General features: G+C 41.5%; 2 protein-coding genes across 2 annotated transcripts; both read right to left on the bottom strand.

Moving 5' to 3' along the window:
* Positions 1-2176: 2176 nt before the first annotated feature.
* Positions 2177-11976, bottom strand: LOC120995577. Its single transcript, XM_040424854.1, has 2 exons — positions 11775-11976; positions 2177-5850 (listed from the first exon to the last, which is right to left on the bottom strand). The coding sequence occupies exon 2, from the start codon at positions 5840-5842 to the stop codon at positions 3281-3283; it is 2562 nt and encodes an 853-aa protein (XP_040280788.1). The 5' UTR covers positions 5843-5850; positions 11775-11976; the 3' UTR covers positions 2177-3280.
* LOC120993826 (posterior protein-like) lies at positions 9584-11239 on the bottom strand. The gene is made up of 2 exons (XM_040422292.1): positions 10663-11239; positions 9584-10614 (listed from the first exon to the last, which is right to left on the bottom strand). The coding sequence occupies exons 1-2, from the start codon at positions 11237-11239 to the stop codon at positions 9584-9586; spliced, it is 1608 nt and encodes a 535-aa protein (XP_040278226.1).
* Positions 11977-13101: the final 1125 nt, after the last annotated feature.

Raw genomic sequence — 13101 nt, 5'->3', positions numbered from 1 at the left:
CAGAGTCAGAAATCATCAGAACGGTGCTGAAAACTGTGAAATCAGGAACTTTTAAGGAGATGCTGGTAAACAAGGAGGATCTTTCTGTAGCAGAGCTTAAAAGGTTTCTGCGCTCACATCTTCAGGACAGGAGCGGCACTGACTTGTTTCAGGAACTGATGAACGCTAAACAGCATGATAAAGAAACTCCGCAGCAGTTTGTGTACAGAATTATGGGACTAAAACAGAAAGTTTGGTGGTCTTCTCAACAAGTTGGTGCTGCAATTACTTATGACAAGAATTTGGTACAAGGAGTGTTTCTTCACACGTTATATCAGGGGTTAAGTGAGAAATATAGTGACATTAGAAGAGAGATTAAGCCATATATTTCTGACTTATCTACAAGTGATGATGTGCTGCTAGAAATAGTTACCAAGCTAGCCAGAATAGAAGCAGAGAGGCAAGCCAGATTAAGTGGCAGATCCAGGCTGACTACGACCAATGTCATCCAGACACAGGATGTGAGAGAATCCATACACCAGGCTGGTGACAATCAACCCTCTCTGATAGAGTTGACAACACAAGTTGCTGCTCTCACAAAGAATGTACAATTGCTGCTACAGGCAGGGGCAATACAAAAGAATGAACATGGGCGTGTGAAGGTAGTGAATGACAGTATTAAACCCAGGACTGTGCCTAAATGTAAGCAATGCGTGCATATGGGATTAAGCTAAGACCAAATAAGTGTGAACTTTTCAAAAGAGAAGTGAGGTTCCTAGGAAGACTTGTGTCGGGCAATGGGATTCGACTGGACCCAAAAGATACAGAAGCAATTCAAGCAGTCAGAGAGAAAACACCAAGGACAGTGGGAGATGTGAGAAAACTACTGGGGTTCTTGAGTTATTACCGCTGTTTTATACAAAACTTCTCCCGAATTGCGAAACCTCTATATGACTTGCTGCAGACAAAGAAAGAATGCAAGAAAACAGGTAGAAATAATTTAGCGAAGGAGAGAGGCTGCATGTAAAGGCAGGAAGAACACAACAGTTACCCTTAGGAACCTCAGTTCAATGGACAGCAAAGCATCAGGAAACTGTTGACAAGATAATAGCGTTGCTAACCAAACCCCCAATTCTTGCTTATCCAGATTTTAACCTGCCATTTATTTTGCATACTGACGCATCACAGGACGGGTTGGGTGCAGTGCTGTACCAACATCAGGAGAATAAACTACGTATTATTGGGTTTGGTTCACGGACACTGACACCCACCGAGAAAAATTATCACCTGCACTCAGGTAAACTGGAATTCTTAGCCTTGAAGTGGGCCATTTGTGATAAGTTCCGGGACTATCTGTACTATGCTTCCACTTTCACTGTTTTTACCGACAATAACCCCCTGACCTATGTCATCAGCTCAGCAAGACTAAATAGCGTGGGACACCGATGGGTAGGGGAGTTAGCTGATTTCTGTTTTGATATTAAATATCGACCAGGGAAGAAAAATGCAGATGCTGATACTCTGTCAAGGATGCCATTGAATACAGCCGAAGATGAAGAGGAATTTACAAAGGTGATTCCATCACAGACTATCTCTGCTATATGGAAAGGAAGCAATGCAAGGGTTGATGAAGCAGATCTTTGGGCCATGTCACTAGCCCTAGAACCAGAAGTTGAAGAAAAATTTCGAGCTATTGATCCTCAGGAAATTATTACAAAGGACAAGCTCAGAACTGCTCAGTCAGAAGACAAAGCTATTCGAGTGGTGATGGATCTAAAACTGAAGAAGGACGTACCCTCAAAGGAAGACAAAACGGACCTGGGAAGGAGAGAGAAACAACTCATACATGATTGGGGCAAACTGAGTGTGAAAGATGACATTTTACTACGGCAGAACAAAATAGTGGTTCCAGAGAAACTAACCCCAATAGTGTTGAAACACTTACACAATGACATGGGCCACTGTGGAGCAGATAAAGTGATGCAGCTTGCAAGAGAAAGATTTTACTGGCCTTTCATGCAGAAAGAGATAACAGATTATGTCACTAAAAGATGTAGCTGTCTCAAACAGAAGCATCCAACAGTACCAGACCGGGCACCTCTGGGTGCTATTGAAACAAGTGCTCCCTTTGAACTTGTTGTATCCAAGGGTTTCTGCTGACTATCCTTGTATGTCTTTGAAAGATGAGGAATCCGGATTTAAGCAATGGCTTATTTAATTAATAAAAGTAAGGTAAAAGGTTACAAGATAAATGGATAACAGAGTATAAAGCAAACCTTCCTTCAATGTCCTATACTTGAAAAGAATATAAACATACTAGTACTAGCTTCCTAACAATCAATACATATCTAACTATATCTAACTATCATTGATCTAGTGTATATTATATATCAAATCGAACCACATTCACGCCCACAATTCCACCCCTTACTCCAGTATCTTCCGGCCTTCTTCATTACCATTCGTCCAATGAACTTGCAGTAATCTGATCTGAGTCCACTCCTTCATATTGATGCAGTAACTGCCACCTTCCTGCGGATGGCGCTGGTGTCCTTTTAGTTTGCCTTGGGCCTGAGGCATGGCATATTGTTTCAGCTATGTCAACAGCTGTCCGTCCAAACTTCCTTGAGAATCAGACCTTTTAGGGCCGACAGGATGCCTACACCATTACAAATGCGCAGTCCATTGTGTATAACACCGCAGGGGCTGGTTTCAAGTCATCAGGACAGGGGAAACAGGAACCCTATCTCATTTCCATTCTTATCACTCAGATGTCAAGCTTATTCACATTGCTATTGTTGCAGCTTTTATGACAGATGCTGTTTACGACAGGATGAAAACAAGATGTTCAGGCTTATTCAGATGTTAGGCCTATTGACATTGCTATTTACACCAGGATGACAGTAGTCCATTGCTCCCCCATCAACACATCCAAGTCTATCAAAGTGTATCAACTTGTATCAAACTCATGTTGACTTCCAACATATGCCCCTTTGTGTCTGAATGACACACCATTGATGACCACTTTACAGTCCATAGTTCTCTTCAACCTTGCGGTCCATCATCATCCGAATAGAGTAAGGGTGAATCCTGCCGCTCACCATTCATCACTTTCCATTCATTCCAATAAATCTTGTTACACTCTTATTAGGACATTGAGGAAGTCATTAACATTTGAATCATCAATATATTCACATACTTATCAACAAAATCAAAATACATATATCATCTATACTAAGCACACCATGAAAATATAATTCAAGTATTTCATGCATGATGTAACTAAACATTCATTTTCTGATTACAATCTGTTGTATCGTTCAGGGATCAGGCACTTTCCCCTGCTATGTCCTTGTCTGCCACAGTTGTCACATTTTAAAAGATGTTCCTCCAGGCTCTTTGGTACATCTAATTCGCATGATGCAATTTTATATTTAGTTTGTATTTCTATTTCCATGGATAGGGCCTGGAGCCTTTTATATAGATACCGTGTCATACAACACATGTAAATTTGCAATAAGGATAAAACTACAGCAACAATGAGCAATACCACAATCGGATGGATTAAGAAATTTAAGATTCCATTGGCTGCACTTGAATGCCCAAATATAACCTCCCACCAATAACCCTTAGCATTATTTTCTAACAGATGAGTAATATGTTTTAGCTCTTTCTGGTCATGGTGTATAACGATTGTAGCATTAGCTCCTTCTTGCCGTAGCTTTCTAAGCAAATATTCATCTTGATCAAATCTGATCAGCCAATCATGCAGCTCTTTCCCCATTCCCAAATTTAATGCTTGAAGATTGACAGGGTTATGATATTCAATATCAATAGATAAGTTTGCAATGGTGGGAAACACATATCTCCAACTTGGTGTCTGGATTTCCGTGACATTACCAAGCGTGCACCATGCACCCTTATCCACAGCTGTTGTTATTGAACATTGACTTGTGATCAGAGTTACATTGGTGATGTTTAATAGAAAGAAACAGATTCTCTGATGTCCTAGGTATGTGACTGGTGTCTTATCTTTTGTAATAAACTCCCCATCCAGAACACAAACCGACGAGTTGTTCCAACACTTGTCCTCCACCAACCTATCCTGGCCTGGTGTACACAATATATCCTGATTTCTATGTAAGCAGAGGGAAATATCAACCTGCTTCCACACCCCATCCTTCCTGATTACATGAGGATGGTCTAATCTTGGATGTAGTAGTGTGGATCCTCCAGTAAGAATACCAATTGAAGTGACCTTATACACTACCTCTAACGGGGAGCTTGTGTATGGAATCAGGGAAGAGGCATAACACGTTTCCAAGTTATGATTAATACATCCAATCCAAGCACTCGCCCACCATTTGGAGTGTGTGAAAGTGAGGAGCTCTGGTAATGCAGCAGTGGCCTGAGATATTAATTCATATGGCCATTGCCCATTATACAAGGTTTGAATCGCCAATTTTATATTAGTTGATAGTTCCACCTGCCCTTGTGTACAGGCCAGAGCCCAGGATATGTTCCTCCCATCAGCCTGCATATTTTCCACGAACATCTTGAAATGTTGAATAACGTCTGTTGCTACCCCAATGCTAGTGTCTATATGCCCCTGCTGTAGGTTACTGATTATTTGATTAATTTCCCTTTGTACCTCAAACCCGTTTTTACTGTTAGATGCTATGGCTGCAAGTTTGGTTTTTAAGACGCTAATATCTGCCTGATTAATGATTCCCATTCCAGCTCCTACGCCACCCAATATTGTGTCGACCATATCCCTTTTTCCTCTGCTCTTCCCATTCCTCAAATGATGACGAGCCCTAGTGTTTTTGGAAATCAACCATTGATAGAGGGAACGCACCTGATTCATTGTATGTCCTGTACATATTGGATAGTGGGTTTTAATTAACCATAGAGAAATATTAAACCGCCATGTGATAAACGCATATTGAACACCACTAGCCATTGTCTGGGCAGAGTCTAGGTTAACTTGAAAGGGTTGTCCTTCTTGTAGTTGTAAGGCCTTTTGAGTATTCTCAGAATCTTTGTTTGTGCATGGCTTAATATTATCTGGAGTGGCATCAACAATATGCATACCCCCAATCTCTATTTCACGTGTACCACATGTCCAGTGACCGACCATCTCCCTATAAGATTTATATGATTTGGACATAGTACCGATAAGATAATTTCCACCATGTTGAATTGACATATCAATGTCTTTGGCTTCCCCAAGGCTTGTCCTTCTATAAGCCAGGTTAATATTTTTTGGAGTGAACATCGGGTGCATATTGTCATGCCAATATATGCCACATACAAACAAATATTCTCCTTCCCTTAAGTAGTCACTAAATACTCCATATTGAATACCTTTCTGCTCACCCGTATTTGGCAAGTCAGACTCTTCTCCCAGCCAATAACCAGTATCATTGACATATATTGTTGCCATCATGAATGGTTGTAGTGATTCTGGCAATATTCCCTGTGCACCATGCGTTATTGCCAATCTCCCAATATTTGAACTATGATTTACCCTCCCAAAAGAGAAAACCACCCTATACTTGAATTGCCCACCAGGATTCTGATAATATCTCTTGGTTACATCCTTTCCCTCTGGAATGAGTCGCACTTTCCTACTCCTAACTTCGTGATTATTAACTCTTTGTGGCATGTCCATGGTTATCAATTCTGATGGTATCAATATTGCCTTTTCATATTCCCCATCTGGAAACATAAATGTGTCCTCATCTCCTGATTGTTCCAATTCCTGCACTCCGATAACATAGGTGATGCCAATCATCAACAAAACTGTTGTAATCTCCATATCCAGAATCCGGAATTTTCGGCCTGTTAATTCATGCTTCATTTAAGATTCTGGAATAAAAGAACAAGAGAAGCATCACATTCTTATCAGTTACATCCGTTTGCATTGATCTGCATGAACCCACTTCTCCATATCCCTCCTTTTCATGCACTTGGTCCCTTTCTTGTTGTCCACCCGTTTGACCTTTACAACCTGATCACTCAATCTTACTGTTACCAGGAATGGGCCCATCCAATTGGCATCCCATGAAGACTTAGGCACAAAGTTCTTTACCATCACCCTGTCTCCTACTTCTAGTTTAATTGGTGGCCTGCCAGGTTCCTCTTTTGCCTTTGGAGCCATATTGCTGGCCGCAAAGTATAGATATTTTTGCACCTGGTCTTGCAACTGTGCAAGGAATCTTTCCTTTTCAGCACTGTCCCTCATTGGTGTACTAAGCTTCGGGTCTGCAGGGTGGCACAGGTTCATAATTCTACCAGTCATTAATTGATATGGGGTGATTGAAGTGCCTCTTGCCTCTGTACCCCGTATTGCCATTAGAATTGTGGGTAAATGACACAACCAGTTATTTCCAGATTGTAGTACCATTTTTTTAAGTCTTTCCTTTAGGGTTCTGTTCATTCTTTCTACCATTCCTGACGATTGGGGATGATATGGCACGTGAAATTTTTGCTCAACATTTAACATCTCACACATGCCTGTCATGATCTTTCCTGTGAAGTGTGTGCCTCGGTCTGACTCTATGGTCTTAGGGAATCCCCATCTTGAGATGACTTCCCTCCATAGGGCTTTTGCTGTTGCTATTGCAGTGTCTCTCCTCATGGGTAAGGCTTCCACCCATTTAGAAAACACATCAATCACCACTAGCAAGTAACGATACCCTCCAGGAGCACTGGGTAAAGGGCCAACAAAGTCAATTTGTAGCCTTTCCCATGGTCCTTCTGCCAACGGTATCCTGGACAGCACAGGCCTTTGTCCTTTTGGCCTTGGATTCATTTGCGCACAGATTAAACATTCTTGTATAACCCTCACAACAGTGTCTTTCATGTTTTCCCACCAATATTTTGTTTGAATAAACTTTAAAGTACCCTCAGTACCCATATGCCCTGTTAGCCTATGGTTCTCTTTGGCAATGTCTTTTTGATATTGACAAGGTACCACAAATCTAGGGCCGTCTGGGGTTTCTCTGAGCAACAAATCATCCTGGATATTGTAATATTGGGGTTTCTGTGCTGTCTTTTCCCTAATGGAGCATTTGATTTGCTGTAAATTAGAGTCTTTATCCTGCTCTGCTGCTAAGCACGGTGTTGGTGCTTTAACCACAGGCAGGCATTCAAGTTTAAGATCCATTTGGTCTCCGTCCTCACTGTCATGTTCATTCCAGGCCTGTCTTCCCTCAATATCATAGGGAGTCCACCTGGCCCCCATGACAGCTGCCTCTTTGGCTAGTTTGTCTACCTCATTGTTGCCAACCGCAATTTCATCAATGCCCTTCTGATGTGCCTTCACCTTTATTATTGCTACTCTCTGTGGTTCTAAACAGGCTTTGTCCCAAATGCCCTTCAACACTGAACCATGTGCAAGTGTCTTCCCTGATGCATCACTAAATCCTCTTGTATGCCACAAAGGCATGTACTCAGTTAGTGATCTAGTAACATAGGCACTGTCGGAAAAGATAGCAATTGGGCCTGACTGAAAGTGGAAAATGGCTTCTCTTACCGCTTCCAATTCTGCTCTTTGAGCAGAGAAATTTCTTGGGCACTTAATGAGAATTTGTTCATTGGTTTGTGGACACCACATGGCGTACCCTGTGTGAAACTGTCCCTCTTCCCAATACCTAGATCCATCCACCCAAATTTTCAGATCTGCCTTTCCTGCTGTCAATTTGAATACTTCCTGTGTCTTAGTCCTATGCACCTCTCCACAATCATGTTTCTCACCTTCGTATTGCATCAGTTGTGGCAGCACATAGGTGGTACTGTGTGCCACAGTGATGTTCCTTGGTGTCAGATCTACCAGCCATCTGGCTACCCTTTGAGATGACACTCCACTGAGCGTCCGCTCCAAGAGCATCTTGATGGGAGTGTGAGGTGTTTGTAAGATGATCTTGGCAAACCCCACTATGTGTTCTGTAGCTATCACTGCCCAGTGTACTGCCAAAAGATTTCTGACACAGTCCTCAAATCCTATTTCCACAGGACTCAATAACCTTGATAGGTATCCAACAGGAACCCATTTTCCTTGCCTCTCCTGTAGCAACACAGCCGTAATTGCTATTTTGGAGGCATTTACCTGTATTGCAAAGGGTAAATCTGGGTTCGGATTGCTTAGAGCAGGTGCCTGAGTGAGGCTGATCTTCAGCCTAACAAACGCTCCCTCATGCTCTTGCATCCACCCAAGGGGGTCTGCTTCCCGTGCCTCTCCTTTCAGGAGTTCATAGAGCGGCTTAGCTTTCTCAGCAAATCCCTCTATGAAGTCCCTACAAAATCCAACCATCCCTAAAAACTGCCTAAGGGCTGTTTTTGTGTTTGGCCTTGGCAACTTCTGTATAGTTTCACACTTGTTAGGGTCAGGAATTCTCCCTCCTTTTGAAACTATGACTCCCAAAAATGTCACCGATTCCTTCATTAACTGGGCCTTCATAGGATTTAGCTTAAGGCCTGCTTCTTCAAGAAGTCTCAACAACTCATTTAGTAACACGTAGTGTTCTTCCTTGTTGTCAGTTTGGAGCAATATGTCATCCACATATTGCACAATACAGTCAGGCTCTGAAAATGACAACAATATTCCAACCATGCATTTATGGAAGTATGTTGAACTGGATTTGAAACCCTGTGGCAACCGACAAAATGTGTATTGTTTCCCTTGAAATGTAAATGCAAACTTGTATTGGCAATCAGGATGAATAGGAATTGAAAAATACCCATTTGAGATGTCTATTGATGAGTATACCGTGGAAGATGGCTTAAGTGTTGTCATCATGTCGGGCATTTTGGCGACAACATTTGTAACGGGAGGGGTACACTTGTTTAATGCCCTGTAGTCTAGCGTAGGGCGCCACCCATTTGGTTTCCGAACGGGCCATAAAGGCGCATTGTTTGTAGACTGGCATTCCCTGATTACATTTTGGACCAGCAATTCCTCAATTGTGTTTTTGATATATGGAATTGACTCAGGTGGTATCTTGTATTGCCTCTGGGGAGGGGGATCTGGGCCTTCTACCATCACAATCATATTTGACACTTTGCCACATTGAGTTTTTGATGTTGCCCACACTTTGTTATGTTGCCACAAGATATCAGCCAATCGTTTATCCTCTGTTTTTAATAATGCAGCAGGGTCTAGAGACTCTGCACCCTTGATCGCAGCAATTCCATAGTTATCAGTAACCATTTTAAGGCAGCCTTTATATCGTGATCCTTTCCACAACATCCAGTTACACAGATCAACCATGAGCCCATGTTCCCTCATTACATCTGATCCAATGATAGTACCCTCATGTGTTGGAGACAAGTACAAACTATGCTCCACACCTAGGTTTCCCATGCTTATAGCTACCGGTACAGATTGCCTAGAAGGTACCAATTGTCCACCGAAGCCTCTCAGAAAAATACTTTTACCTCTAGGGTTCATGGTCAAATCCAAATTCGTCAAACTTACCGCTGCCCCCGTATCCATTAAAATATTTGTACGATGGCCCCCTACCGCACCCTGGATACGTGGTCTACCGCCTTTGTCCCTATCTAGCTGGCACACAAGGGACAACACAGGGGCCTGACATCCCTATGGTTTTACATAAGGATTTGTTGGTGGTGGGGCCTTAAATTCCTCTGGCAACTCCGCTATTGCTTTTCCTATCCTTCTGATTTCTTTCAAAAGTGGACCATACAATGTAGCTTCATGAGGCTGAGATACTCCATCAGCTGCATTATCTAATCCTTGCTTTTGCTGCTGTTTTCTTGGGAAAAAAGCTCTGTCATTGTTGCCTTTCCTATTACTTCTGCATTCTCTCATAGTATGACCTGTATTTCCACATTTGTAGCACTTCCCCATAAATCTTACTTTGCCTTCATTCTTAACTATCTCTGATATTCTCTTCTGAGGTTTGTTGTCATTACAAGTCTCCTGAATCCAGTCCTTTAAAATATTTAGAAAGGCTTGATAGGAATTTGCGTTCCTTAAGGCAACCTTTGTTGGGTAGTCAATAAATGTGCATTTATTAGCCATTGAATAAAGAAAACTGCTGTCGTCAGGAGGCATGTCAGGACAGTTATATGTAGCACGAAATAGGGTCAAATACTCACTACAGAAAATGATTGGGTCATCCCCTCTCCTTAATTTTGCATTCTCTAGGGCATTGGTACCTCTAATATCTCTTCCCCCCATTACTCTCTGCAACTCTTTCAGCCTATCACTTGCATTTCCCCAGTTGGAATTGAGTTCTGCAGATAATCCTTTGTGAGTGCCCACAGGAGGCTGTAACTTCTCACAAAGCTGAGAAGGGAGCCATACCCTAAATAAGGCACATGCATCCCTATTGTTCAGATTATACTGCGTAACCACAGCTTCCAGCCTGTTGGAAAGATTAATGGGTGAAGCACTTGTATCAAATTTCCCCAATATTTGGCATAGGTTTGTTTTATCCTGTATAGATAGTGTTGTGGATTGGATACGATTGCTACCATGAATATGCAAACTATCTCTTCTTTGTCTGCTTCCATCTGACACAGGAGTAAATAGAGAGGAACTATGATCTGGGGTTGATTGTGGCCCATCTGCAGTGCAAATAGGCTGCTCCTCCCCCCATTTACGATCTTTTTCCTCCTGTTCAGGGGAACTGTACACCTGTGTTTGATCACCACAACAATGATTATTAGCACTTTCCTGTGATCTCAAGGTCATATTGCAATGTTGTTTATGAATCAGTTGATTATCAACATCATGCAATCGATCTTTAAGTACTTTTACAACATCATCATTCCTTTCTTCTTTCTCTTCTAAAGATGCAATTTTCAGATCTCTAAGTCTACATCTTTCCTCATACTCCTCTATTTCATCCTCCAAATCACAATTCTGTTGAACCAGCCTATCCACTTCCTCTCTGAGATCTTCACACTCACAACCATCATTTTCAGCGCTAGCAATAGCCACAGTGATTCCCTGTTCAACTCTATCCAGCTCACCCCTTAACTGAGCCTTTTCAGAGTACCACTGCAATTCCTTTTGCTCTGCAATCTCTTTCATTTTCATTAGCATGCACAACATATTAGCCAATTTCTCTTTCTTTGTTTTCTTATTTGACTTTCTATGTTTGCTATTCGCATTCTGCTCATCACATTGCTTTATCATATCATTAAACTGATGTGTTAAAGCATCGTTTGTACAAATCTTAAAACTAGCAGATGCATGTTTTTCAACAAATTTATCGACAATTTCCATTTTACTTACTACTACAGACAACAGAACAAAATACCACTAACTTACTAGTCAGTAAATGACAATTCACAAAGAAAAATAAATATACCACAAATGTATTGCAACTAGTAAATACTAATTCATTACAAAACAAACAACACCAGGGACAAAGATTTCATAAAATCCTCCCTATGGTAATCACACTCCAAAACCACTATCAGAGTCTCGTGATTTACCTATCCTTGACTGACCGTATCTCATATACCTGATCAACTACAGATCCAAGATCCAGGCCAAGAGTGATCTCCTATTGAAGCATAAGGCTACTTCCCCTTAACATGAGGTTCAGAGAGTTTACTCTCCCTCACTTTCTTCGCAGAGATGTCTGGTTTTTTCCTTTAGATCCTATGAGTACTCCAGTCAACAGGGTACTAACCCTAATTTGCCGGCAACACTTAACAATTCAACACATACACAGGCCTGAACTGCATAGATTATTACTAACATACATAACATAACATTGCATATATACAATTCAAGTAAAGGAACTGCTACTCACCAATTAAACGCGTCCGTTTTTACTGATGCAGTATAATCTCGAACTTCAGGTTGATGTCTCAGGTGTTCCTTAGAATTCACGAACCAGCGTGCTACTTGTCCACCAATGATACTTCCCCTTGTTCTGTCTTTCTTAGCAAAGGTTTTGGTCCGGTCTCAATGCAGGATATTCCTTGATCTTTCAATAACTGAATAAAGCAGAATCAAATCGTCTGGGTCCTTCGTAGAGTGCTGTTTTCCACGGTCCCATCTGGGGTGCCAAATGTTGTATCCAAGGGTTTCTGCTGACTATCCTTGTATGTCTTTGAAAGATGAGGAATCCGGATTTAAGCAATGGCTTATTTAATTAATAAAAGTAAGGTAAAAGGTTACAAGATAAATGGATAACAGAGTATAAAGCAAACCTTCCTTCAATGTCCTATACTTGAAAAGAATATAAACATACTAGTACTAGCTTCCTAACAATCAATACATATCTAACTATATCTAACTATCATTGATCTAGTGTATATTATATATCAAATCGAACCACATTCACGCCCACAATTCCACCCCTTACTCCAGTATCTTCCGGCCTTCTTCATTACCATTCGTCCAATGAACTTGCAGTAATCTGATCTGAGTCCACTCCTTCATATTGATGCAGTAACTGCCACCTTCCTGCGGATGGCGCTGGTGTCCTTTTAGTTTGCCTTGGGCCTGAGGCATGGCATATTGTTTCAGCTATGTCAACAGCTGTCCGTCCAAACTTCCTTGAGAATCAGACCTTTTAGGGCCGACAGGATGCCTACACCATTACAAATGCGCAGTCCATTGTGTATAACACCGCAGGGGCTGGTTTCAAGTCATCAGGACAGGGGAAACAGGAACCCTATCTCATTTCCATTCTTATCACTCAGATGTCAAGCTTATTCACATTGCTATTGTTGCAGCTTTTATGACAGATGCTGTTTACGACAGGATGAAAACAAGATGTTCAGGCTTATTCAGATGTTAGGCCTATTGACATTGCTATTTACACCAGGATGACAGTAGTCCATTGCTCCCCCATCAACACATCCAAGTCTATCAAAGTGTATCAACTTGTATCAAACTCATGTTGACTTCCAACAGAACTCTTCTCAGTAGATTTCCTTCACCTGGAGAAGAGCAGAGGTGGCTATGAATACATACTGGTAGTCATGGACCATTTCACCCGTTTTGCCCAGGCATATGCTACTCGCAACAAAGCGGGAAAAACAGCTGCAGAGAAGATTTTTGACAATTTCATCCCTGTATTTGGATATCCTGAAAAATTACATCACGATCAAGGCAAGGAATTTGAGATC

The sequence above is a fragment of the Bufo bufo genome, chromosome 3, assembly GCF_905171765.1.
Source record: "Bufo bufo chromosome 3, aBufBuf1.1, whole genome shotgun sequence".
NCBI lineage: Eukaryota > Metazoa > Chordata > Amphibia > Anura > Bufonidae > Bufo > Bufo bufo.
Note: the sequence above shows the minus strand (reverse complement) of the source record. Positions and strands in the feature narration are given on the sequence as shown.